The sequence below is a fragment of the Artibeus jamaicensis genome, unplaced genomic scaffold (genome assembly GCF_021234435.1).
Source record: "Artibeus jamaicensis isolate MK-2021 breed Jamaican fruit bat unplaced genomic scaffold, CSHL_Jam_final scaffold_1964, whole genome shotgun sequence".
NCBI lineage: Eukaryota > Metazoa > Chordata > Mammalia > Chiroptera > Phyllostomidae > Artibeus > Artibeus jamaicensis.
Window position 1 is genome coordinate 17,181,036 of NW_026522030.1, and position 23,390 is coordinate 17,204,425.

At 46.5% G+C, this 23,390-nt stretch overlaps 1 protein-coding gene across 2 annotated transcripts in view; it reads right to left on the reverse strand.

Moving 5' to 3' along the window:
• Window positions 1–6,340, reverse strand: part of NR4A3 (nuclear receptor subfamily 4 group A member 3) — a 29,732-nt gene extending 23,392 nt beyond the window's left edge. The window contains exons 1-3 of one of the 2 annotated variants that reach the window (XM_037140795.2): window positions 6,173–6,340; window positions 5,198–5,269; window positions 2,976–3,931 (exon numbers count right to left, since the gene is read on the reverse strand). In XM_037140795.2, coding sequence (XP_036996690.1) covers window positions 2,976–3,929 — 954 coding nt within the window. In that variant the 5' untranslated portion in view covers window positions 3,930–3,931; window positions 5,198–5,269; window positions 6,173–6,340. The remainder of the gene's footprint in view (window positions 1–2,975; window positions 3,932–5,197; window positions 5,270–6,172) is intronic. The other variant, XM_037140794.2, reaches the window with a different exon arrangement.
• Between the last annotated feature and the right edge of the window lie 17,050 nt (window positions 6,341–23,390).

Here is a 23,390-nt window from a genome sequence, read left to right on the forward strand (position 1 = left end):
CTTAAAATTGGACACTAAAAACCATGATCACATCCAAAAGAGAGAGAGAGAGAAAGAAAGGATTATGAGAGCCACACATTTTCAATGAAAACTCCCATTAATATAGGTTATTTCATAAATGACTAGAGGCATAGACATCAAAATAGCCATATTGTAAAAGACACCTCATGAAACTTGGATATGAAATAATGATGTATTCTTCAGAATCACATATAATTTCAAAACGACACATAGAGAAATAACTGAGCAAAATTTTATGCTCCATATATAAGGGAGGTTTGATATATATATATATATTTTTTACTTAAAAACATTTGTGCAAATAAATATATGTATTTACCACTTAGGATGAAATCATTCCGAAATTACCTGAATCTATACAACTCCAAATATAGCAGAAAGTTGGAATTTATCTGATAAGCCTAAAAAAGAAGAAATCCAGGTAATTTGGGGTTGGCGATCTATTTCTCGCCCCAAATTCTAGCCTGGTTTTCAAGCTTTACTTTCAGCCACCCTCAGCTCCCATTTCTCAGTTTTCATCCTATCACCTTTTCATTTCACTTTAGGAGATCATTGCTAAGCTGCTTAAATAAGACTAAAATTTCACAAAATCAGATATATTTTCCCTGCATTCGTAGGTCATTGTAGTTTAAAATGCAGAATTCCAAAACACAGACATGCTTCTGAGTTTCCGGCATTTAAATTGTCAGCAGTCTTTCAGAGGAGGAGACTCGTGTTTCCTGAATAGAGCTCTCTTGCACCGAATATGCGGTAATTTCTAAAACTGTAGTTCTTGTCCTCCAGGCTACATGCCAGTTTCAGTGCTGGTGGCATTTTGCGTCGGGTATACATTTCCCCGATAACCTGAGAGCTTTCCCACGCTTGTGTGTGGCCGCACAGTTTAAGGACAGGGAGAGATCGTTATGGTTCAATCACTGAATTCCATCATTAACTGCATTTCATGTCACATTTTTTTTAAAAATTCAATTTAATGGTAGAAAGCCACTGGGTAAAACCTGCTCCAGTTCCCTTAATTAACAGATCTGTGGGGTGGTTCTCTCCATCCCACTGCCCGCCCTTTCCAATATAGATTTGTTTTCCAGGCATTGCGGCAGAAAAGGGACGCTGTTGGGGAACACTTAATTGACATTTCTGGATCAGGAGTGTATTGCCATGCCTGTATTTTCGTCAATTCTCAATTATTCAGGGATGGTTATATTTGAAGTGACTCACCCACCTCTTAATTGTTTTTAAATCCTCCCCCCACTTTTGGCTGTCTGTTTCACTGCCCTTCATTCAGCATTTCCACTGAAATTATGTAAAAATCAATCTGTGAAAGGAATGCACTTCTTCGAAAGTAACCCTGGTGAAGCCTGAGTAGTTAAGAATGAAAAAAAAGTGGTTTACCTCAGGGTTCTACATTCAAAACATTGTAATCCTGTGCATACCTTCTATGTGGCACTTACATTGCAAAGTCTTTCCACAGCGTTTCCTCATCTTTCTGCAGAATTTAATTCATCACATGGTTTCTATGCCCAGATCAAAAATAATGGTTGCTTGTTGGTTTGTATACCAATCCAGGAACATGTGAGTTTTGACAAATATTCTGTAGTTTGCACTTATAGTAAACTATCATTTTATAGCCCTTTATGATTATAAAGTGTTTTCATAATTGTTTTATTTCATTTAATACTCACAGCCCTTCTCTGAATTTTATTCACCTGATAGGGAAACTGAGGCCTAGAAAGAAGCGTCACACCCAATGTCGTATAGTTGTTAGGTGACAGATCAAGACCTCCTATCCCAGTGTTCTCCAGGTCCAGCCTGCTCCCAGATACATCCTATTGGCCCCCCAAATCCTAGTTACCCAATCAGCATCCAGCTTCCCCTCTCCCTCCACTCTGCCCTGCACTGCAGGCTACAGGCATCGATTATTGTGGGAGAACATTTGTGGGTTTGCAAATGCCTGAGATGATAGTCAGGGGAGTGGAGGGAATTAAGTGTCCGAAGTAGTCTGGGGCCAATAACAAAAGCAGAGCAGCAAAAGAACAAGGCCTCTTTCCCCTGAGTGGTATACAGAGCACCCAACTCTACAGTCAGGAGAAACCAGCTGGAACGTCCCTAGTGCTGATAAATCACTGGTAATGAGGTACAGGATGCTTTGACTCTCTAAGCTTCAGCTTCCTCACAGGTAAAATATGGCTGAGGCTGAAACCCTCCCACTGTAACATTCTCCTTTGGTCTATGAGACCACAAACACCTTCTGCGCCTGGCACTGTGTGTGGCACTGAGGTAGGGTGCATTGCTAAGACCCCAGCTTCTGTTTTCTATAGAGGGAGCCATCAGGCCGGTTGCTTGTTCTGCAGCTGCAGAGGTGTGAAGACCTGTACACTTTGGGGTCACGCGAACATGAGCTGGCATCCTGTCTCCCCCTCACTCTCTGAGTGTGTGTCCTAGGCAGTTGAATAACCTTTCCTGGTCTCCATTTCATTTATGAAAACAAAGATACTAAACATCTACCTTCGAGACACTTAAAAGTAGCTAGTGAGTGGCCAGAATGTGATCTCAGGTCTGTCTGATTCAATAGTTCTAGATCTTACTATGAAGATTAAATGAGATGCAAATGTCCATGGCCTGGCACACCGATCCTACCCCTCCGAACGGGCAGAGGAGACATGGAATAGGGGTTTTGCATTTTCGAGATCTCTTTGAGAAGCTGCTGAAAGCTCCCTCTAGAAAAATGATCATAAGATAATGCCAAGCCAGGAAGTTCAAAGCCCCCGAAGTCCATCTGGGGAGGCCTCCTACAATGGACTTCAAGTTAGACCACCCTGAGAAAAGGGATGTGAAGGCTCTGTGCTACAGGAGCGCAGAGAGGTAACGATTGTATCTCTCAAACCGGGGAAGGACCCACTCAGATGCTCACTGGAGCGGGTGGCTGAGAAGGCTGGCGCCAAGGGGAGGCGTGCGCTCACCTTGAAGAAGCCCTTGCAGCCCTCGCAGGTGCGAACGCCGTAGTGCTGGCAGGCAGCGTTGTCCCCGCACACAGCACACGTGCCCTCGCCGGAGGACGAGGTCCGGATGGGCGGCGACGGCAGGCCGGGGCTCTCGCCCAGCAGGCTGGACGCGGTGGGAGAGGCTGTGAGGCCGAGCGGCGAGAAGGCCAGCGTGGCAGCCCTCTTGGGCAGCGGCAGCCCGTACGGGTGGCCCTCGAGCGCGGCGGCCTGGCTGCCTGCTGCGGCGGCTCCCAGAGGCAGGCTGAGCGCGGCGGCGGTCGGGTCGTAGCCCAGGTGGTGGCCGCCGGCCGGGCTGGGCGCGGGCGGGTGAGGCGGCGAGGGCTTGAAGTGGAAGAGCGGGAAGCGCGCGCCTGCCACCGTGGGCACCGCCTTCATCGCAGGGTCGAGCAGGGGGCCCGGCGCGATGCAGCCCTGCGCGGAGGGCAACGCGTCGTCCCACAGCGCCCCCGCCTGCGGGGGGAAGCCCGGCGTGGTGGGGGTGGACGGCGGGGATGGCTTGAAGTACATGGAAGTGCTGGGCAGCACCTCGTCCTCCGGTCCGGAGGGGGGTGGAATGGATGACTGCTGCTGCGGCTGCTGCTGATGGTGGTGGTGGGGGTGGTGGGGGTGGTGGTGGTGGTGGTAGCCATGAGCGTGGCCCTCTTCCACCTTGATCAAGGGTCTGGGCCCAGGGGGCTGCATTTGGTACTGGCAGGACTTGAATTCGTAGTTGCTGGAGTAGCCCTCCACGAAGGTACTGAAGCTGGGCAGGGATGTGGTGGCCGTGGCCGTGATCTCGGTGCTGCCGAGGTCCATGGTCAGCTTGGCGTAGTCGGGGTTCATGATCTCCGCGGTGTACTCTGGGCTGTAAGTCTGCACTGCATAACTGGAACCTGGAGGCGATGGACTATACTGGGCTTGCACGCAGGGCATATCTGCAGCGACAGGGAAAAGGGTCTCTCAGCAGCAAGTCAGCACCCTTTCCTGGCTAATGGCGGAGCACCGACTTCATTGCTCTTTCATTTAGGTCTAGGAAATGAAAAGGAAGTGACATCCTTTCCTCTTTCTGGCAGCATTCATCTAAAACCCCAGGCTTCTTTACTTCCTTTCTTCCCAGGAAAGAAAGCTGAATCCCTGAGAGACTGTCCAGGGGGCCACAGGATGCCGAAACCGGCCTCCTGGGGACCTCTGGGCCCACTTTTCTTCCCTTGCCCTGCCCTCCACCAGATCTGGGAAATTTGCTGTCTTCTCTCATAGGCCCAGCGATGTTTTTAAGAGTGGTTTTGGGTTTAATTGGAGAGACTTCAGCCACTAGTTCGGAGGGCAAAAAGAAAGCCAGTGAATGCTCTGTTGGTTTATTTTTAGGGGAAAAGGCCAATGGTTCCCCAAGTCACACAAATTGATTTATAAACCTATGAATTAGTCAATAAAAGGTGTCCTACATGGGACTTACTGGCCGAGGGAAGCAGTGACATTCTAACATTGTATAAGTGCCAACTAAAGCTACCTACACATCCTGTGGTCGCTTTCTCCCACCCCCTCCCCACGCCTCCAGGCAGGGCTGGCAGCCCTCAAAGACTGGACCCCTATTGATGACTGCAGCCAGTTAGGTGATGAGGTGGAAATGTAAGCCCAGGAAATGGACTGAAGGGAGTTTGCACCATCTGCAAAGAAAATCAGCAGCTGCAACAAAACACCCACCAAACCTGCCCTCTGCCATGTACAGTGTGTATGTGTGTGTGTGTGTGTGTGTGTATCCCCAATTCTGACTAATAAAATATATCACTGGCTGTTTTATAACAACAGCTTACAGCTATCGTAATAGGTGAGTTAATTTACATATTTTCTCATGACAGAAGAATCACTCTCCCTAAAAAACGAAAGCAGTTTCTTAATAGGTTTAATTTCTCTGCCAATTTGACTGTGTTGAACCCCCAAAGTGACTGGTATCCAGGGTGCTTACTATGGGTCAGAGAGGCTGAGCTGGATCAGAAGGCCCTCAGACTGACTGGGTCTAGTGAATGACTTATCTAATTATTTCCCTTTCTGTGTGGCTAAGTATAAATGGGCAATTTCTGGTGGTTGGTTTTTTGAACCAAAGGAAAACCAGGTGCCTAACGTCTGTTTGGCTTGTATGGTGTAAAAGGTGTGACTAATAGAAGAGTGAGTACTTCACATTTCCTTTGGCATCTTTCTCTTACCCACATTTCCAAATCTGATTGAGTCATGCGTGTATGGGATGAAATCTTGACTTGAAAAAAGGTGATGAGGGCCTGTTGGAAGAAGCAGTGATAAGGAGAGGCCAGTTCAAGCCTTTATTTTTCAAGCAGGGCCTTAAAAACACTCACTAGTTTGAAGTTAAAGGCTTACATAGCCTCCTGACCAGTTGCTGGGGGTGAAATGAAAGACTGACCATTTAAAAGAAAGAATACTACCTGATGTTTTATCTATTGTCCTTCTCCCTTTAGAGCTCTAGGGTTTTTCTGTGAGTCCTTTCTGCCTTCCTTCCTTGCCAATCTCTACCTATTGCTCTTGTGTCTTTAAGTGCTTTCCAGCTAGACAGTGAGCTTTCTGGGACTGAGTTCTATTTACCTGCCTATCTTTGGTGCCTACGCAGGCCTGCAACCCGGTATCCCTCTGACAAATGCATAAAGAGGTGTTACAAGCCAAGCTTGCAATCCTTTCTTTTGCCAACTCGAATTTACTCCTCGGTTTTTAGGTCAAATGTCTTTTCTTGCCTCCTTTGAGCTTCAATAGCCCGCACTTCTGTGCCCGAGTGATTGGGGTCTTATACAAACAAAACATGTTCTGTATCGTTCTAAGTGGCCTCATAACTCTCAAATGCATGAACTGCACATAAAAGGAGAGCAGAAATGAAGATATTAAAATGTATTGACATATCCTAATCTATGGCGGATTTGCCTTTTTTCTTAGGAGAAATATTTTTTGAGACATACAATGCTTAATTTAATCTGGCTGCTCCACTCGGTAGTAACAGGGTGTGGTCTCCAGAGGAGCTTCCTGCAAGGAAGCCACCTGTGCTGTGAAATACTTGTTCAGCAGTCACTGTCCTGGCACTGGGCACATCGACCACTTTGCCCACTCACTTGTTGTGTGGCTTCCCCACTCACCTCTCTCAGTTGGGGAGGAAGAAAGGGTCCTGCCTTCAGACCTACCTGGAGGGTATCTTGCGCGCTGAATGGTGGGGCTGTGGGTCTCTCCAGCAGAGGCTGAGAGCGAAGGAGGCGGAGACGTCCGGCTAGGCGAGGCGGCGGTGCTTCCAGGCTCAGCTGAGGGTCCAGTCTCAGGGCCGGGGCTTGCCGGGCTGCGCTCTTCCGCAGTGGATTCTGCGGACACCAGGAGAAAGAACAAAGGTCACAGTAAGTCCAGGCTGAGTCACCAGGGCCTGGGCGTACTGGGAGTTGGTGGGAGCCTTCAGAAACGCTACGTTAATTACAAACAATTTTAAGGGTAAGAAAGCAATGCTTAAGGTGACTGGAGTCCCTAAACAGGACACATCACACCACCTTGGGGTAACCGGGGAACAGTTGTGTGTACCAGCCGCGCTCACCGCCGTTTTGTGGCACTCGAAGGAGGCTGAAAACGCAAAGCCTGCCGTCGCCCAGAAATTGATATATCTGCCCCCACAGTTGGTTCCAGCTCAAGAACTCAAGAAAAGCACTTGAGGAAAGAGTTCCGCCCGAATTGGAGGGGGGGGGGGTCAGTGAGTGTACACGAGCGGAAAATAGGCATTTTCCAATCCTCCCTGCCCCCACCCCTCAAACACAAATTTTACACGTTGCATAGGAAATGTGCGAAGTCCGGAACGAATGCATGAATGCCCCGAAGAATTAAGAAAGTCTGAGCTTTTCATTCTAAATGCTAATGGGGCTTCTCTTCTATTAGCTGCGAGTTGCGGGGGGCCAGGGGTCAAGCAAACAAAAGGGCACGGGGGAAACAGGCCCACGCTGAAAGCAAGGCGACAAGGCGGATGGCGTTCGCAGCTGGTGGGGAGGTCGGAGGGAGGCCCCCTGCACCCAGTGGGCCGCATCCTCGAGGGTGGGCGACTTGGAGGCTTGAGGCCACCCGGCTGCCCCGAGGGGGCACATTCCGGAGGGCGCCCGCACGGCTCCAGGGCGAGCGTCTCTGCGCATTGCTTCAGCGAAACTTTGTAGCTGAAAGCGTGGCTCCGCGGGCCTCGAGGAAGGATCCCACCGCCCCTATCTCCGGCCTATAGCGCCCCCTTTGTCGGGCCCCGCTCACAGCTCCTGGGGGAGGGAACGTGGAGCCAAAATAAAATCCGCCAAGTCCCTGCGGGTGCGCGGTCTGGGAGGGTCCTGTAAGAGTCGTCTCCTGCAGCCCCGGAGCCTACCGCTTCCCTGAAGGCAAAGAGAGGTCCTCGGAGCCTTCGGGTCCGGGAAGCCCCGGAAGGCCAGGGAATGGGGGCTTCCCTTGACATCCCCAATCCCAGCCCCAGCCCCTTCCCCGGCCCCGGATGATCCTACGGAAAGCTTGAGCGAGCTCTAGCGCAGGCACTGACGGAGCTTCCCACGGTGGTAGCTCGCGCTTCCAGTCCCCCACCCCGCGCATCCTCAGTGGGGGCCTCCAGGAGGTGCCCGCATTCCCGCCCTTCCCACGGGCCTTGCAGTCGGAGCCTTTCTCCGAGGATCGGCCTTTGGCTCCGGTGGGCGAGGGTCGCGTCTCTCTGAGGAAGGGTCTCCCCTCGAGCACCAGCCTTCGCGGGAAAGAGCCACACCGCATTTCCTACGGTTGAGCCGAGACCCCGCGGTTCTCCCCACCCCTCCCAAAGGTCGGGTTACCTAGGCAAAGCCTCCGCGCCTGGAAACACGCTCCGTGGCTCCTGCTCGCGGGCGCCGGGGCCGGGAGCACGGAGCCTCGGGGTTGTGAATTAGGAAGAAATAACTACCTCTGTCAAAGCCCCTTTCTTTCTCGTGGGCAGACGAAAGGAACACCCCCGTGTTCCCCTCCCGGTGGTGAAGCGTGTGGAGGAAACCGTGAAACGCACCATTGTGACCCCGGCTCCTCCGCGGAGTTTCCAACCCTGGGGAGCGGGGGCGGAGGCTGGGCGGGGGCAGAAGGAGTGGAGGAGAGACCGACAGAAAGGGAAAGACAGAGATTCTCAGAAAGACCCAGGGAGCGGAGACAAACCGCGAGGAGAAATCCTGCGAGCACAGGGTCCCAGGGAAGGGAGTGGGTGGCTGTGGGGGGAGGGAGCGGCCGCGGAGGCCGCTGTGGCCTCGGGTCTCGGTGGCGCTCGCGTTGGAGCATCTCCTTTAGCCAAGGCAGCTCGAATAAACTCTAACTTCATTCATTGCGCCCAGCGGCCCCGCGGGGCAGCTTTCTCTTTCCCCAACTTAGTTCTAGAAAACATCTTTTCGCCGTGGGAAAAGAAGATTCAGGGTTGAAGTCGCGATGAAACGACTGAACGGGAGCCCCGTGCCCCTCTCCCCGCACCCCAAGACGCCGGGATAACCAGCGGCCCGGGGTTTCTGATTCCCAAACTCCCTGCAGCCAGCTCTTCCCTGGGGAGCACCCGGAGGCATAAATAAAAGGCAGACTTCGAGAACGTTCTTTCAAAATCGAGGGGCAAATGCTTAAACCTCACTTAAGCTTTAAATGCTTAAAGCTGCCCAAAGCTTCCGAAAGGTTCTAGAAGCGCCCTTGGAAGCCAGTCCCTGCAGACTGCGTTGGCACGGCCGCTCTCTTCCCACGACCGAGAACTTTCATTTCTATTAGGAGTAAGACACTCGGAGCAACTTCTCCAAAGGCGCGAGTTCTGTCCGTGAAGAGCACGACAGGCCTTTCCCACACCGAGCCAAGCCCGGAGGAGAGGAACCCCGTCCCCACGCGTGTCGGAGCGCGGGACCCCGCAATTACACCCGATTACCTCGGAAGGGAGAGTGTAAACGGGCAAGTCGGCGACGCCGGGCAGACGTGCTGAGTGGAGCTCCGGGCTCATTTCAATACAATCAGCCGCATTCCTACAATTATGCCTTCTTCCCTGAGACCCTCCGAGCGCCTGGGCAAACTCCGGCCGCCGCTGCTCGGGCCCCTTCCCTCCCAGGCGACCTGTCAACCAACCGGCTCGAAGTCACTCTTAGGCGTGTTAACTTGGACCCACCGGAGCCTCTATTTTCAAGCCTAGTTAAAAGGCAGGAAAATTGCTGCCGTTCATCACCGTCGCCGTAACTCCCTGCCGCCACAGCCGCGGCCGCCGAGAGCATCATTACCATGACAACTAGAGCCGAAATACCCTGAATTACGTCGCTGGAGCTGCCACGGCACAGATCCCGGTCCTCCTCTTTGTTAGAGGCTTTTCGCCCCTTCGGGCTGGGGGAGGAATCCCGAGAGCTCCCGAGCTCCCCGCGGGTCCGCTACGAGGGAAAAGTTTCCGATCAGCCCACCCGCAGCTCCGGGAGCACAGGCGCCGCGAGGAGGTGTGTATGTGTCGTGGGGGGGGGGAGCCCCACACACAAAGTTGTCAATTTCGGGAGCGACGCTTCTCCGCGCGCCAACTTTTTAGCAAGTCCCCCAATTAACCGGGCGAGTCTCAAATACGTACTTGAATGCTGTGGCGGTTCCGTCTTTAGAGCGAGTTGCTAGAGAGCTGCCCCGAAACCTGCACTTGGTGGGGAGTCGCGGCTGCTGTCCCGGAAGGCTGCGGGATCCAAGTCCAGAGGCTCCCAGAGGCGGCGAGCGGCTGGCGGGGGATGCTGCGATCGGGACTCATGGGAGGGCGCCGCCGAGGGGTTCCGCGGGCGCCCAGGCTCGCGCCGCCGCTGGGGGAAGGATGCCGCCGCCGCTCCCACCTCCACGGCCGCCGCTGTCAGCGTTGCAAAGTGAGCCCGGGAGGGGCGTCCGGCTGCCGCGCGGCGCTGCACCCGCGAGGGCGCAGGGCGAGAGGGGTGTGAGCGCGCGGGAGAGAGTGGAGTGTGTGTGCGGAGCGTGTGAGCGCGCGTGTCTGTGTGTGCGAGTGAGGGAGCGGGTGTGAGCTCGTCTGTGTGTGGGGCGCGGAGGAGGAGCAGGAGCTGGAGGGGTGGGGGGCGGGAGGCAGGAGACTCTGCTCTCCCGGCTGCGCGTTCGCTCGCTCTCTCGGCACGTCATTTATGCCACAGGAGCCCTAGCGGCCTCTCCATAGAGTGACTGGAATGCAAGACGTCAATGTGACGCCATGGGACGCTACGTCACCCTCCTCCTCCCTCCCCTGGCCCAGCCGGTTCCGCGTGTGCGAGGGTGTGTGTGTGAGTGTGTGTGCATGTGCGCGCGCGCGCATTACCGGGCCGTTCGCTCTGGGCGACCCTATGGAAACTATGCGGCGCAGCTAGCCCCAGCCTGGAGGTCTTTCCGACCCGCGCTGGCAACCCCCCTGCGGTGGCGCTGCTCGCCCGGGCACGAGTCTGCGAAAGAGAGCAGAGGCCCGCCCGCGGGTCAGGAGGGACCGCCCAGCTGTCAGGATCGGGTGGAGTAGAGCTGGAGGAGTGCTGCTGGCGCTCCTCCGAGGCTGCCCCGGGGCAAAGAGCCAGGGCGAGGGGGTAAGGGAGAGGACAGCTCTTCCGAAAGAGAAGGCTCCGCCAGCTAGCTTCTCCGAGTGACCTGGCAGCGGGTGCAGAAGGAGTCAGGCACCAGACCAGACTCCCTGGGGGCAGCTGCGTTTTCCTCCAGCCACAGTTCTAGAACTGTTTACGTCTGCTCGGCCCTCTGCGCCTAGGCTGATCCCTGTGCTCGCATCATTTGCTGGGTGCGTGTTTCACACAGGGATGCGGATTGCTCTGAGACGATAAGGCTTTATTTCTTTATTCTTAAGGTGTGTGTTTCATAACTGGACCCACTGCAATCCAGCAAATGTACGTCCATCATCTACGCGCTTCGTAAAGCAGAAACTATTCAAATGTGTGTAAAACACACACGTGTTGAACAGCTGAGCGGGTCTGACTGTTACAAGTGTCCCCCTCCCGCCCCTCCCTCATCAGAAATTGAACTCTCCGTTCGCACTTTCAGTTTTTAATGGCTGTACACGGGCCTCCTTTCTCATCTCCCAAATTAAACATTTTGAAATCAATCAGCAAGATTTATTAGTCAGTCCCTCCCTAAGGGATTTGCTTTGGCCTCCTGGGACACATTTGTCATTAAATAGTGTGCCAAAACCCTGGGCGACTGTGTGAGGGAGAGCAATTTCTTACTGGAAGTGAATTTAAGTGTAAATTTCTTGCCGAAAACAAAAACACAAATTTACGAGTTAAAGACTCCTAGTCCCAAAGGTTACGTTGGAGTGGAAGCATCCTTTTTGAAAAGGCGAAAGAAGTATGCGATCCAAAGAGAAACCAGAGTATGGAAGCAACCCCTTTCAAATAACTGAATTTTTGAGAAGAAAATATTTGAGTGAAACAATGCAGACAGACATCGTCCCCGTGTGTCCGCTTGAATCAGATGTGACGTTTTATTTCTTTGACCCGTCACAATCTTTGTGCGAGGGGGGAGGGGAGAGAGGAGAGGATCCCGTGGTCCACAGCACTCGTTTCAGAATGCAGGAAGGTTCTAGCTAGCACCAGAAACTTAAAAACAAAACTAATATTATATATACATGACACAGGTCTATTTCTTCGCTTCCACGTCCACTTGAGACAAGGTGGTGTGGAGGAGACTTGAGAGGGTGGGTGCACCGAAAGTTGAACCGGTGGAGAGGAACTGAGCAGAGCCTCTGCAGTGCCGCGGGTTCCAATCCTGCCTGGGAAGGAAGGAGGGCGCTGCTGCATTGTATCCATTCAAAGGCTGGGAGGTGGGGGGAGCAGGACCTGGAGCCGCGCGGCGCTGACGCACGCGAGGCGCGTGATTGACGCAGGCCCTGTTACTAAATTCGGCCGTGGGCCCGGCCCAGTCGCGGGCGCGCGCCGCAGATAGCGGAGTAGGTTCCCCCTCCGTCACCCCCGCCCCTTCTCCATTCAGCGCCACGCGGGGCGGGGCGGGGCGCGGCGGGGCGCGCCGGGCGGGGCCCGGCGGGGCGTGGTGCGCGCGGCCGCGCCGGGATCCGGCCGCACCAAATATAGTCGGCCCTGGCTATTTTTAGCCGGGGCTCGGGCGCGAGCGCGGCGCGTGAGGGGGCGCCCTGACCCCGCCGGGAGTGCGGAGGGGGGTGGGGGTAGCCATCTTGGACTCCGCTCGAACCCTCCTCGTGACCGGCGACGCTGGTCCGGGCGCGGCGCTGGGGGTCGGGGTGAGTGGTTTGAGCTGTGGGAGAGAGGGCGGCGCGGGCCGGGACGGGAGAGGACGGGGCTCCGCCACGAGGGGTGGCTCGGGAGAGGGATCGGGGCGCGCGGCCGGCTTGGCGTTCGCGCGTGACGGACGGTGATTCCCGCCGGCCGGCAGCCCCGTCTGTCTGGCCACCGGGCGGCCTGGCCAGCCGGGAGTCGCGTGGGGGCGGAGCCGCCCGCGGCCACCACTTCCTGAGAGCCGGGGATACCCCTCCCAGACGTCACGGAGGAGCCGAGGCAGCGGTGGAGGCCCGGGGCTCATCCTGCACTTGCATCACGGGTGCAGCAGCAGCTGCTCTGCTCCCTTGTGGCTTTTTCCCCTGTTGAGTAACTGCTTTGTTAACTGAAAATACCATGACGGGCCAGTGTGATCACCAGCTTCAGACCTCAAAGAAAGTGAAGCTGTCAGGCAAGAAGGGAGACTCCCCTAGTCGGCTGCGATGGTATCTGGTGGGTGGGTGTGTAGAGAAGCACTTGACAATTTCCACGTATTCTTGCCTAACTCTTTACCCCCAGGAAGGTTTAAAAATACTTTTATTTCCATGCTGTAAAAATTGCATGTGTTCTGCACCCCACCCATTCCTCCTTGAATTTGAAATCTTAATGCCGAATTGGAATCACACTAAAGCAGAAACCCTAAAATTAGGTGATTTTTTAGGAAACAGGACATCTTTCGACGAATTTATTTAATAAGCTACGTTGTCTAAATGTTAATATGTAAAAGGTCCTTGCCCTTCAAGGTAGTTATAAAGCTACTAACCAAATTTGTTCTTATGAATTGGGCTCTCTCAGTTTTAAACCTGCGTCTTTGTTTACTGTGAATTAAAAATAATTCCGTTTTTTGCTGCGTATCTCCAGTTTAAGCATTTTTCTCTTTGGGTAGGTGTATCTTTCTGGACATCTGTGTTGGTTAATTTTGTGCTTCCCTGCCCCCCACATCTTCCCCTTCCTGAGTGTGATCACCAATCTTTGTTCCTTTATGACTGTGAGGCTCAGGGCTGTTGTCTGATTGCCCTGAACCAATCAGCTGGCAGTGCTTCTGACTAGGAAACTGGACTGACTGTTGGCGAGGTTCCAGTGGTCACTGATAAGCTGGCAACATTTTTGCACTCAAATGGGAAGTCATGGAATCAGAGACAAGGCTCTCTTAACAAACTGGGACACCATCCTCTTCTTAATTTTAAATCCTCAAACATATGCAGTTCTTTAGGTAACCTCAAACGGGATGAATCATTCTCTTTTCTTTTTCAAATTAGTATCTGTTCTATAACTTTTCAAAAGTCTTATTTACTAGAAATCAGGTATAATATTCTGTAAGGAATATGTATGACTATTGCAGTAATCTGAGTTACCTTTTGGATGACTACTTTTTATTAAATGAAAGTTCATACCTCATAAATCTATCTTTTTAGGAAACCAAGCAGCATAAGACTACCTTAATCTACGAAATGTTGAAAACTTACGTGGTTTGACCCTATTGCTAGAAGAGGGACACACATGTGTGGCCTAGTTTATATAAACAAAGCAAAGAATGCAGTTAGTTTCTGTTCTCGTGATACTTATGACAGCTAATCTGTTAAAAACTTTCTATGGAGTAACTTACAATTCACTATATATTAACTTTCATGTTGTTTTGGTTTTGTAGGTATAATCTGCAAGAACGAAAGTGCTCGTTCTCTTGGAAATAGGACTTTTTTTTTTGGAAATTTGTAACTGATATAAAGCAATTGCTTTAACAAAGTGGAACTTAATTATTTTAATATTCTTCTTGTTAAGCAATTACATGTAATTTTGTTCATCTTGCTAATTTGTAAAGAATGATGATGAGTCTTATTAATGCAAAGATTGGGTGAAGAAAGGTAAAAGATTCCAAGCCAGAAATTGTTTAACTAAGGTAAATATAGGAAGTAAAAGTAACCAAAAAAATTGTGTGTAAGTTCAGGTTTTCTAGAATTGGTATAGAAGTTCTATACTATATTTAAGACATGCATATAAAATTTAGTAGTGAGCTACATCGACATATACTTAAGTGTATGGGGCTCAGGAACATGGGACGATTATGGTAGTTTTCTATCTGACCTACTTGCAAACCATCCCTTCTTTATCAATTCTGTCACCTCCAGATTAATCTCCCTAAAAATACGGCTTTTGTTATATCACTGTCAGCCTCAAAACTCTTCAGCAGTTGCCTATTGTCTCTACAATAAAACCCCAGAGCCTTTACATGGTGGCCTCTTAATTTCCACAGGATTTCTCTGTCCTAGTCAAACTGGTATCCTCACTGGTTCTTCAAACATCCTTCTGCCCTCCCACATTTGTTCATAGTGTTCCTTTTTATGGCATTTCCTTTTCCCCCTTCTCTGCTTATTGAAATTTTACCCTTCCTCTAAAATTAGCTCAAGAAATGAACTCAGGTTGTGCTTTAGTCTTTCATAAAGTTCTTAATTTACTGCCTAGTTTTTGGTCTTGGTGTCCAGTGCTTATTCCCCTGTCGAACTATAAGCTTCAGAAGCATGCCTCACATATCTTTGAAATTCCTCTGGCCCCTAAGTTTAATATAGATAGTAAATATCCATAAAATATTCCCCCATTTAAATGGGAAGTAATAATAGAAGTAACAAATTGTATGAATGGATTGCCTTGGCATGAATGGACATACATGAGATCATACATTAGTAGTTTTCCTTACCTGAACTTTCGATACTCCTGACTGAACATACGTTCTTAAGGTGCCCACGCAAGTCCAGACAGCTCCACGATGATACAAGGAAATTGCAGTTTGGCTTGTACCTGTAATATCTGCGTAGGAAGATTTCCTTTGATTTCTTTTTTCCTGGTAGGCTTTTGGTTTCACTCTCATTCTACTCTCTTTCCCCCTTTATTTGCATTTTCTTTTAGGCCAAATCGTCAGTGATAAACTGGATGCTGTAGGCTAGGAAATGTTAATAACTTTTTGGGGGGAAAATTTCTTGAGGTTTAGAAAATTGAGATCCATGACATCTATGTATGTATAGCCAATTAAATATAAAAATTCTTGAAACTCTTAACCTTTCCAAAATATATTTAAATAGATTTGTATGACTCTATATGCAGAAGTAAACTAGGCAAACAGATTTCAAAATTATGATTTGTTAGAAGTTTTAGAAACAGGCCCATGTGACTTAGAATATTAGAATTTAATAAAGAAAAAGCAAAAGATCAGGAAACCCTTTTTGTGTTATAGAAATTTTGGGGAAAGAGTGAAAAAACCCAAGATGGAAAGATCCTTAGTATAAGTAATCTTATACTAAGATTAGTATAATATTTTACTATCTCATTTAAAATATTATCTGATGATAATATTTTTAATTCTCATAAAATAGTATTTTTCTGTTTATTAGTAAATAAAAGGACAAGCTTGCATTCCAGTAAAAGGGTAATTTATTTCTTAGTCATGCTTTCCCCAGTCTCTTATACATGCTGGAAGGCCATAATGGTTTGGGGAGAAAAGTTATTGCTCATGGGTGATAAATCAGTTCAGGATATTATTTATGTCTGAGAAATAAGATTTACATTTTGGCTAGATTTAATGGATGAAGTAAGTATCTCTTTCCATGTAGAACTGCTCACCTCTTTCCCATCACCTAATTCTGAAAAGCAAAAAAACGATTGCCTCATGTGTACAGTATATTATCCAGGAGTGGGATGCGGTGTTTCACAGAGACCAAGAAGATTGCTTCTCAGAGGCCTGGATTTGGCTTTGCTACTGTGAAGTTGCCCAGCCATACATAAATTAATTTACCTTTGGGGGGGTGTTAATATCATCATCTGTAAAATTATAGTGTTGGTCTCATTATATGATTTTCAAGGATCTTTCAGGCCGTAAAGTTGAATGCTTTTTTAGGTTCATGAAGGATTGTGAATCATGAGTCAATCCTGGTCTGTTCTGTCACTGCGTGATTGCTGTAGTCAGGAGGCTCCTTAACTCTTTTTGTATTTAACACACGTGCTTACAGTAGTAACATTGGTAGTAATATTATATGGAGCTGCTCGGACCTGCATGATAATTGACTGTAGCCACTGAATGGGATCTTGGAGGCCTGAGAGAGTTAATGTACTGCTAGTATCACAGCCTTTGCCTCCCCATGAAGTGGAAACAAGTAGAAACCTGGATAGTCCAAAAGTCGTGTTGTATTTTTAGCTTTGAAATTTGTTTTTGTACAATCATTTGAATATGAATGAGTCACAAATTGACTTCATACAAATTAATAAACTTCTATTGGAATGGATTCTGTTGTTTGTTCTTTTTCAGTTTTCTGATCTTCACTGTGTGCTAGGAATAGGCCCTTAAAGTGTTGCAGCCAAGGCAGAACTGTCCTTTCTGCATGTTTCCTAGAGAAGGACCGGTGATGGTGGGATTGCAATTCTTTGTGCCTCTTTTAGAGGGTGAATGAATGGAGAGAGTGCAGTATTGAGAAGACAGGTCAAAAGAAAAATACCAGCTGGCTATTAAGTTGAAAAAATGTTCAGCAAAGCAAGCAGAAAGAATAAATTTTGTTTGCAGACTTGGTAGATTTGCAGTTGGGTACCTCTTTGTGGATAAATAAGAGCTGACTGCATAGGCATTGGGAAATACCTGAGTTTTAACACATTACATGTTAATGTATTGTCTCAGTTTGGATAGTAAAAACGTTTTGTCCATTAATTTAGAGCTATTTTTAAAATGCCTGTTCCACATATTTAGGTATTTGGTTTCGTGCTTAGATCATGTAATTAGTAACTGATTCTGATATTTTTTTAAACCATAATACATTTTCCAGTATTTATTCCGCATGTTTATAGTTCACGACTGGAAAAATTCCTCCCTAACATCTGTTCTGAATTAGTTCCCTTTTCCAGTTATGTTTTCCTGTTTTATCAATTGTAGTGATGAGAATAGGAAGCCATATTTTAAAGATTTATGCTATTTTAATTGAGATGGAAATAAACTACCTTATTATTTTTAACTTCTGAAAATGATGTCTTACTTTAAATGCATATGTTAAATTACTATCTTCACTTTTTAAAAACAATACAATAAACTGAATAAAATTTGAAATCCATTTATCATAGTTTTGTGGCACTTTATAGTTGTCAATTGACTTTTTAGAGACTTTTCAGATTTCAGAATTTTTTGAGAGAAGCTCTTATTTATTTCAGAATCTTTTAAAATGTCTTTTTTGTTTAAACTATCTTGGCCATATTTATTCTGAGGGATGAATTTATTGGGCACTTAGAGCGGTTCTTGGCACAGAGTAGGTGCTCTGTAAACATTCGATGAATGAATGAAAGTAGTCTTTTAGAAGCTTCATTCAGAATACTCTTATTTCCTTTATCCTAACCAGCCTTGTGGCCTTACTGACTTTTCTGAGAGAGCTTTACTCAGGGATTAGGCATGCGACAGGGGCCGAGAAGGCCTGCTGCTCGCAGTTGTGCCGCTGTCAACCACACCTCCCCATCCCACCATTTACAACTAGTCTTCTAGTTGCCCATGTGGAGGGTAGTGCCCCAGAGTACATACACCATGCGGAGGGTAGTACGTACACCTCTCCGTGACATTTCTATTTGAACCAAGAACCAATTCAGGTATCCTAAGGAATAGGATACCAGACACAGTACCCCAGGGATTAATCTCTGGCTTATCTCTTAAATATTTCGATGTGCCGCTTTTGCTATGACACTTTCATGAGACTGTGTTCTTCCCTCTTTTCTTCACTGTCTCTTCTCTGGGCATAGACCTGTTAATCAGGAGTTCTTCACTTCCAGTCATTGGATTTCCAGCTGTAACCCTGACTTGGCCTTCGGGTTCTAGGTGCTACTATTCATGGCTTCCAGGCACAGTCACTTGTCTACTATTTCTTATCCATAGACTGAGGGCCCAAACGTAGAATATTATTTGGGAGCTTAAATACCTTTTGGGAAGGTATTTACATTGGGAGCTTTAGAATACCTTCTAAACATTTACTTTATTAAACATTCTAAGATTAATTTTTTGTAAAGGCAATGCATTTACATGATTCAAACAGACGATATAAAACGTTTAGCACTGAAAAGTTTCCCTTCTACTCCTGTCCCCAATCTACTCAGTTCCCATCCTTACAGAGTTTTAAAGTGCATATTGGAGTCAATACAAATACAAATTCTGTTTTCCTCTCTTTTTTTGTACAAATGGAAACTTATATGTATTATTATGCCTTTTTCCCTCCACTTACATTGTGGAGTTCTTTCCACAATAGTGGAAAAATATCCAAGATATGTTTCACTTTACCAGTGTAATTGGAGATCTCTTCTACAATCACTGTGTGGCTGTAGCATCATTTGTTTAACTGGCCCCATATTGATGGACTTTGGGGATATTTTCAATCTCTTGCTGTTACAAACAATGTTACAGTAAATACTTTTGTTACATAGATTATTTCACACTTGTGACATATGTTCGTAGGGTACATTCCTAAAAGTATAATTGCCGACCAAAGAGTATATACCTCATGGTAGCTCCATGGGTACAACCAAATTCCCCTCCAGAGAGGTTGTACAGTTGACACCCCCACGGGAAGTGTTTGAAAATGCGTGGTTTCCCATATTCTTGCCAGCAAAATGTGTTACTGAACTTTTGGATTTTTTTCCAATCTGGTAGGTGAAAAGTGCTATCTTAGTGTAGTTTTAATTTCTATTTTTCTTATGAGCAAGTTTGAATATCTTTTCATATGTTTAAGAGCCATTTATATTTCCTTTTTGAGAAATGTCTGTTACTATTTGCCTGTTTTGGGAGAGATGGGGTCTTTTAAGAATAACCTTGAGCCTACTTTATCATTATGGAGATTGGCCCTTTGGAATATGTAATTTGCTGTGTTGCCTGTTTACCCATTTGTCCTGTGCTTTTAGGATGTTCTTGCTCTGTAGATATTTTTCTAAAATGTAGTTGAATTCGTCAGTCTTCTACGACTTCTGGATTTTGTGCCATAATTAGAAAAGCCTCTCCTACTACAAAGAATTTTCCCATGTTGTCCTCTATTACTTTTGTGGTTTCTATTTTACAATTAAATTTTTGACCGATTTTTCCTGGTGTATGGCTAAGGAATAGGTCCAATTAAGTGTTTTCCTAAAGGCTGCTCAGTTCCACAGCGTTAGTGAACAGTCCATCTCTACGTTGTTTTGCTCCTTACCAGAAACGACAAAACTTAAATCTACCCACCCCACATACTTTGTTGTGACCGAATAGGAATACAGTTCTCTTGTTTCCCTTCCTATAGAATGACTTCTCTAATGCCAGAGATGTCTTGCATTACGCTGCTTCCTTGCTTTCCTCAGCAACACCAGCAGCCTGGCAGACACTTCGTATTTGAGTGAATAGAGGCTGCTCAGAAAGCTGTCCAGGATTTTTTAGTGAGCAGTGACTGGTTAAAAAGAAATCCTAACTGTAATCAGGTTCCTTAGAAGACCGTTCAAACCAGAGGTGTCTTCTAGCTCTCTGTAGCCATGTTAATTGGCTTTGCCATTGCCTGGGTCCTTTACTCCGGAGGCACTTCAATTCTTATTGCTTTCCTCTGTACAAATTCATATCATTTGCCCCCTCTGCTCTGACAGTATGAGGTATTACCTTTTGTAATTTGGAATGGGAACCATAATATGGCAAAAAAGTGGTTTGGATTCTTCATGATGCACTGGCCACTCCAGAACCTCATTCATTTGAGAAAGTGATTATGGATGAATGATTTGGGGGAACATGTTCCTTCATTTGAACCCCAAGAAGATGAAGTTTCTTCTAGGGAACTTAGGGGAAACCCCGCCATTTTTCTACCTAGGGGAAAGTGTCCAAGCAGGCAGATGAAAGGGAGTTTACTTGATACCCTTGCTAGCACTTTCAAAGCTAATTGGGCTAGTTTTACAGCTCCTTGATAAAACACTTTCTTCCACTTTGAACCATTGCCCCAGGTAATCTTTCTCTGTCAGATTTGTCTAGAGTCTAGGGCATCTTGCCTGATCCTTTTTATTAATTCTTTTTGGGGGATCATATTTCTTATCTCTACTTTCAGACTTTCCCCAATGTTGGTAGTATATTGTTTGTCCAACACCAATCTGAGTTTATTTTGGCTGAAACCACGTTTGGCCAAATAACAGTTTAGTTGAAAGCAAATGAGTCAACTGGACAAACTGGCTCAGACAATGATTTGGTAAAAAACCCAAATGGCCTAAGTTACTAGGTTTTTTGAGTGGTGGTAATTCTGGTGTATTATAGAGTGATTAAACACTTTTGATTCATTTCCTGGGGTTTTTCTTTTTTCTTCTTTTACATTTCAAATTAGTTTTCAGTTACAAGAGCACTTTTTTGCTTATGATACCAAAAGTTAAAATAACCTACCTGCCCAGCAATAGGAGAACATTTGAACAAGCCTGATCACAACTGCAAGGCACTAAGAGGTTAATTGGAACAACCAAACCATTGAGCAATAAGATAAAAACATGTTTCCTTTATTTTTTTCCTCTTCATTAAAAAGGCAGTGCATGTGCAGTACAGGACACACAGAAAAATGTAGATAAGGAATAGAAGGACAAAAGAAAAAAAAGCCATAAATTAACTCACCCAGGAATAACCACGGTTGTTCTTTAGTAGTGTCTTTTCAAATACACTTTATGCACAGTAACTGCATACTGTTGGTAGTCTGCCATTATTTAAGCATTCTCCAGTTATTGATTAGTCACCTTTGTCCAGGATTAGGTTTTGCTTCCTTTCTGCCTTTTGCTTGCAAGTCTGGGCCTGTCCACCTTAATCGGAAGTGGACTGCCATTCTATTTTTCCTTCTGTTCCTTAGTCCTGCCTAGGCCCACATTCAGCCTGGGTCCCAAAGACCTACCCTACTTCCTTTAAGGGGGACAGTTTGTCAATGAAGCCATTCTGCCAAGTCTTTCTATGGACTTACAAAAGGGGCTTGGTTCCAGAATGCCTGTGGAACCCTCCCATTATATATAAAATGCTTTTTTAGGTTCATGCTTGATATATATTATGTGTATATATGTATATGTAAATTAGATGGGGAGAGTTAAGTGAGAGGAGGGATTTGATTGGGTCCTCACTAAAGTAAAAGTAAGGAGAAATTCATTATCATTGGAGGAAAATTATTTAAAGAGATTTCTGTAAATCAGAATCAGCAAATATATGCCCTGCGTTGTGCCCAAACTCCAGAGCATGGCACATATCATTGATCAGTCTTAACACTGTTTCTTTCTGGGTCCAAACTGAGCTTTGGGTCTTTCATTGGGATTCTAGGTAGCACTATCTATTGGAATTGCTATGGGAGACAAACGTGTTTACTATTTTTGCTCTAAATGTTGCATTCAAGTTTTTTTAAATTACTGGATTGAACAAGAAAGTTCTAAAATGTTTTATATTTGATAACTATAAAGTTTATGGTGATGAATATAGGATGTGAGTAAAGAATAATTATCTGAATTTAAGGCAGAGCACATGCCTCATAGTTAAGATTATGGAAGCAGCATAATTAAATTACAGGTTTGTTACGGAGTGAAAACAGTGTCACAATAATACTCATCATTATAAATTGCCCATGATTTGGTCATAGTGATGGACTCTGCAGCATTTATTCCACCCCAGATGATTAGTCTAAGCAATCTTGGTTAATTCCATCACCTTGGGTTGGTTAATTCCATGAAGGGTTAGGAATGAATGGCTCGTAACCTATCCTGCCCAATGAGATGTGAAAAGGAGTCTGGAGGAGAGCCAGGGTGCTTTTGGGAAAGGGTTTCTCATCCCTAAAAAGAGGTAAAGAAAGAGATGGTGCCTCTTCTCCTCTGAAAATGATGGTTAGAACTGTCCAAGTCATGTTAGGAGAAACTAGTTTTGGATGAATCTGATCTAGAAGATGCCAGAACACAGAGAGAAGAAACCTGAGCCCTTGATGACCTTACTGAACTGCTGATTGTATTGTACTTGGTCTGCCTTCCCTCTGAACTTCTAGTTCTGTGAGATAATACAGTTCCTTATTGTGCAAGCCAGTGTGGTCTGGGATTTTGTCACTTGCAGCCAAAAGCATTCTGAGTTATATACCTACTTTGTCCTAAGCAGATTCACGTCAGATGGCTTTGATTTTATTCTGATAAAATCAGAGGTTCTTCCCTCCCCTGCCTTCTGGCTTCATAAAGTGGACACAGATTCTGACTGGCTAATCTCAATCTTCTCTCAGGGGCTCTGCCTTAGACCAGTTTTTTAAAAGAAAGCAGCAGGAACCAGTCAGCATCTACCTTTTCTGGAGTCTTGGATTGTTCAGATATCTGGTGGTGTGACTGCTCCTGTTTGTTGTTTATTCCATTTCCTGATTCTGATGTCTTGTTTTGATTTCAGTTCCTTCTCTTGCATATTTTGCATCTTATGTCTGGCTTCAAGATTGTTTAATAAATTTATTACCCTCTCTTCCTTCACCCCTCTGCCCCCTTTTCTCCAGATCGCTCTTATTCACTCCTTCCTCACTTTGTGACTACTTTGTGGCTAGTGGGAACTGTTCTAAGAAGATGTGTAATCTTTGCCAGAATTAATAGTGAGTTAAGTAAGTAATCATAAGATATTTGGTCAAGACTGGTATGGTAATAATTACTTGGTCCATTTTCTCACCCAGGGCCTTTTATTTCATGGCACAGAATAAGTAGCACCAGAAATGATCTTGGGGTCAGGACACTTGAACGTTCATTATGGCTTCACTATTTGCTACTTGAAAAATCTTGGGCAGATCACTTAAAGACATTGAGTTTGTTTGAAATTTGTTACTAATTTCTATTTTTTTCATAGCATTATTATGCTTTAAATAAAATAAAGTGTACATGGAAATGAAAAAACTTAAAAAAAAAAGAATACTCAAGCTTGGTTGGATTTTCTGGTTGTTTTCCAGTAAACAGATGTCAAAGTCTGGAGAATAAGCTCTGTGTAGCTTGTAAAAAGGCAATGGAATAGGATGTGGGCCATAATAACAACAGTAATTAGGATTGAAGCTGATGTTTTTGTGGCAACTTCCAGCCTGAAATGAAAAGAAAGGGCCACACAATATGAAGGGGAAATAAAGGTCAGGATGTTGATATTGAGGCTTATTTCTAGTTC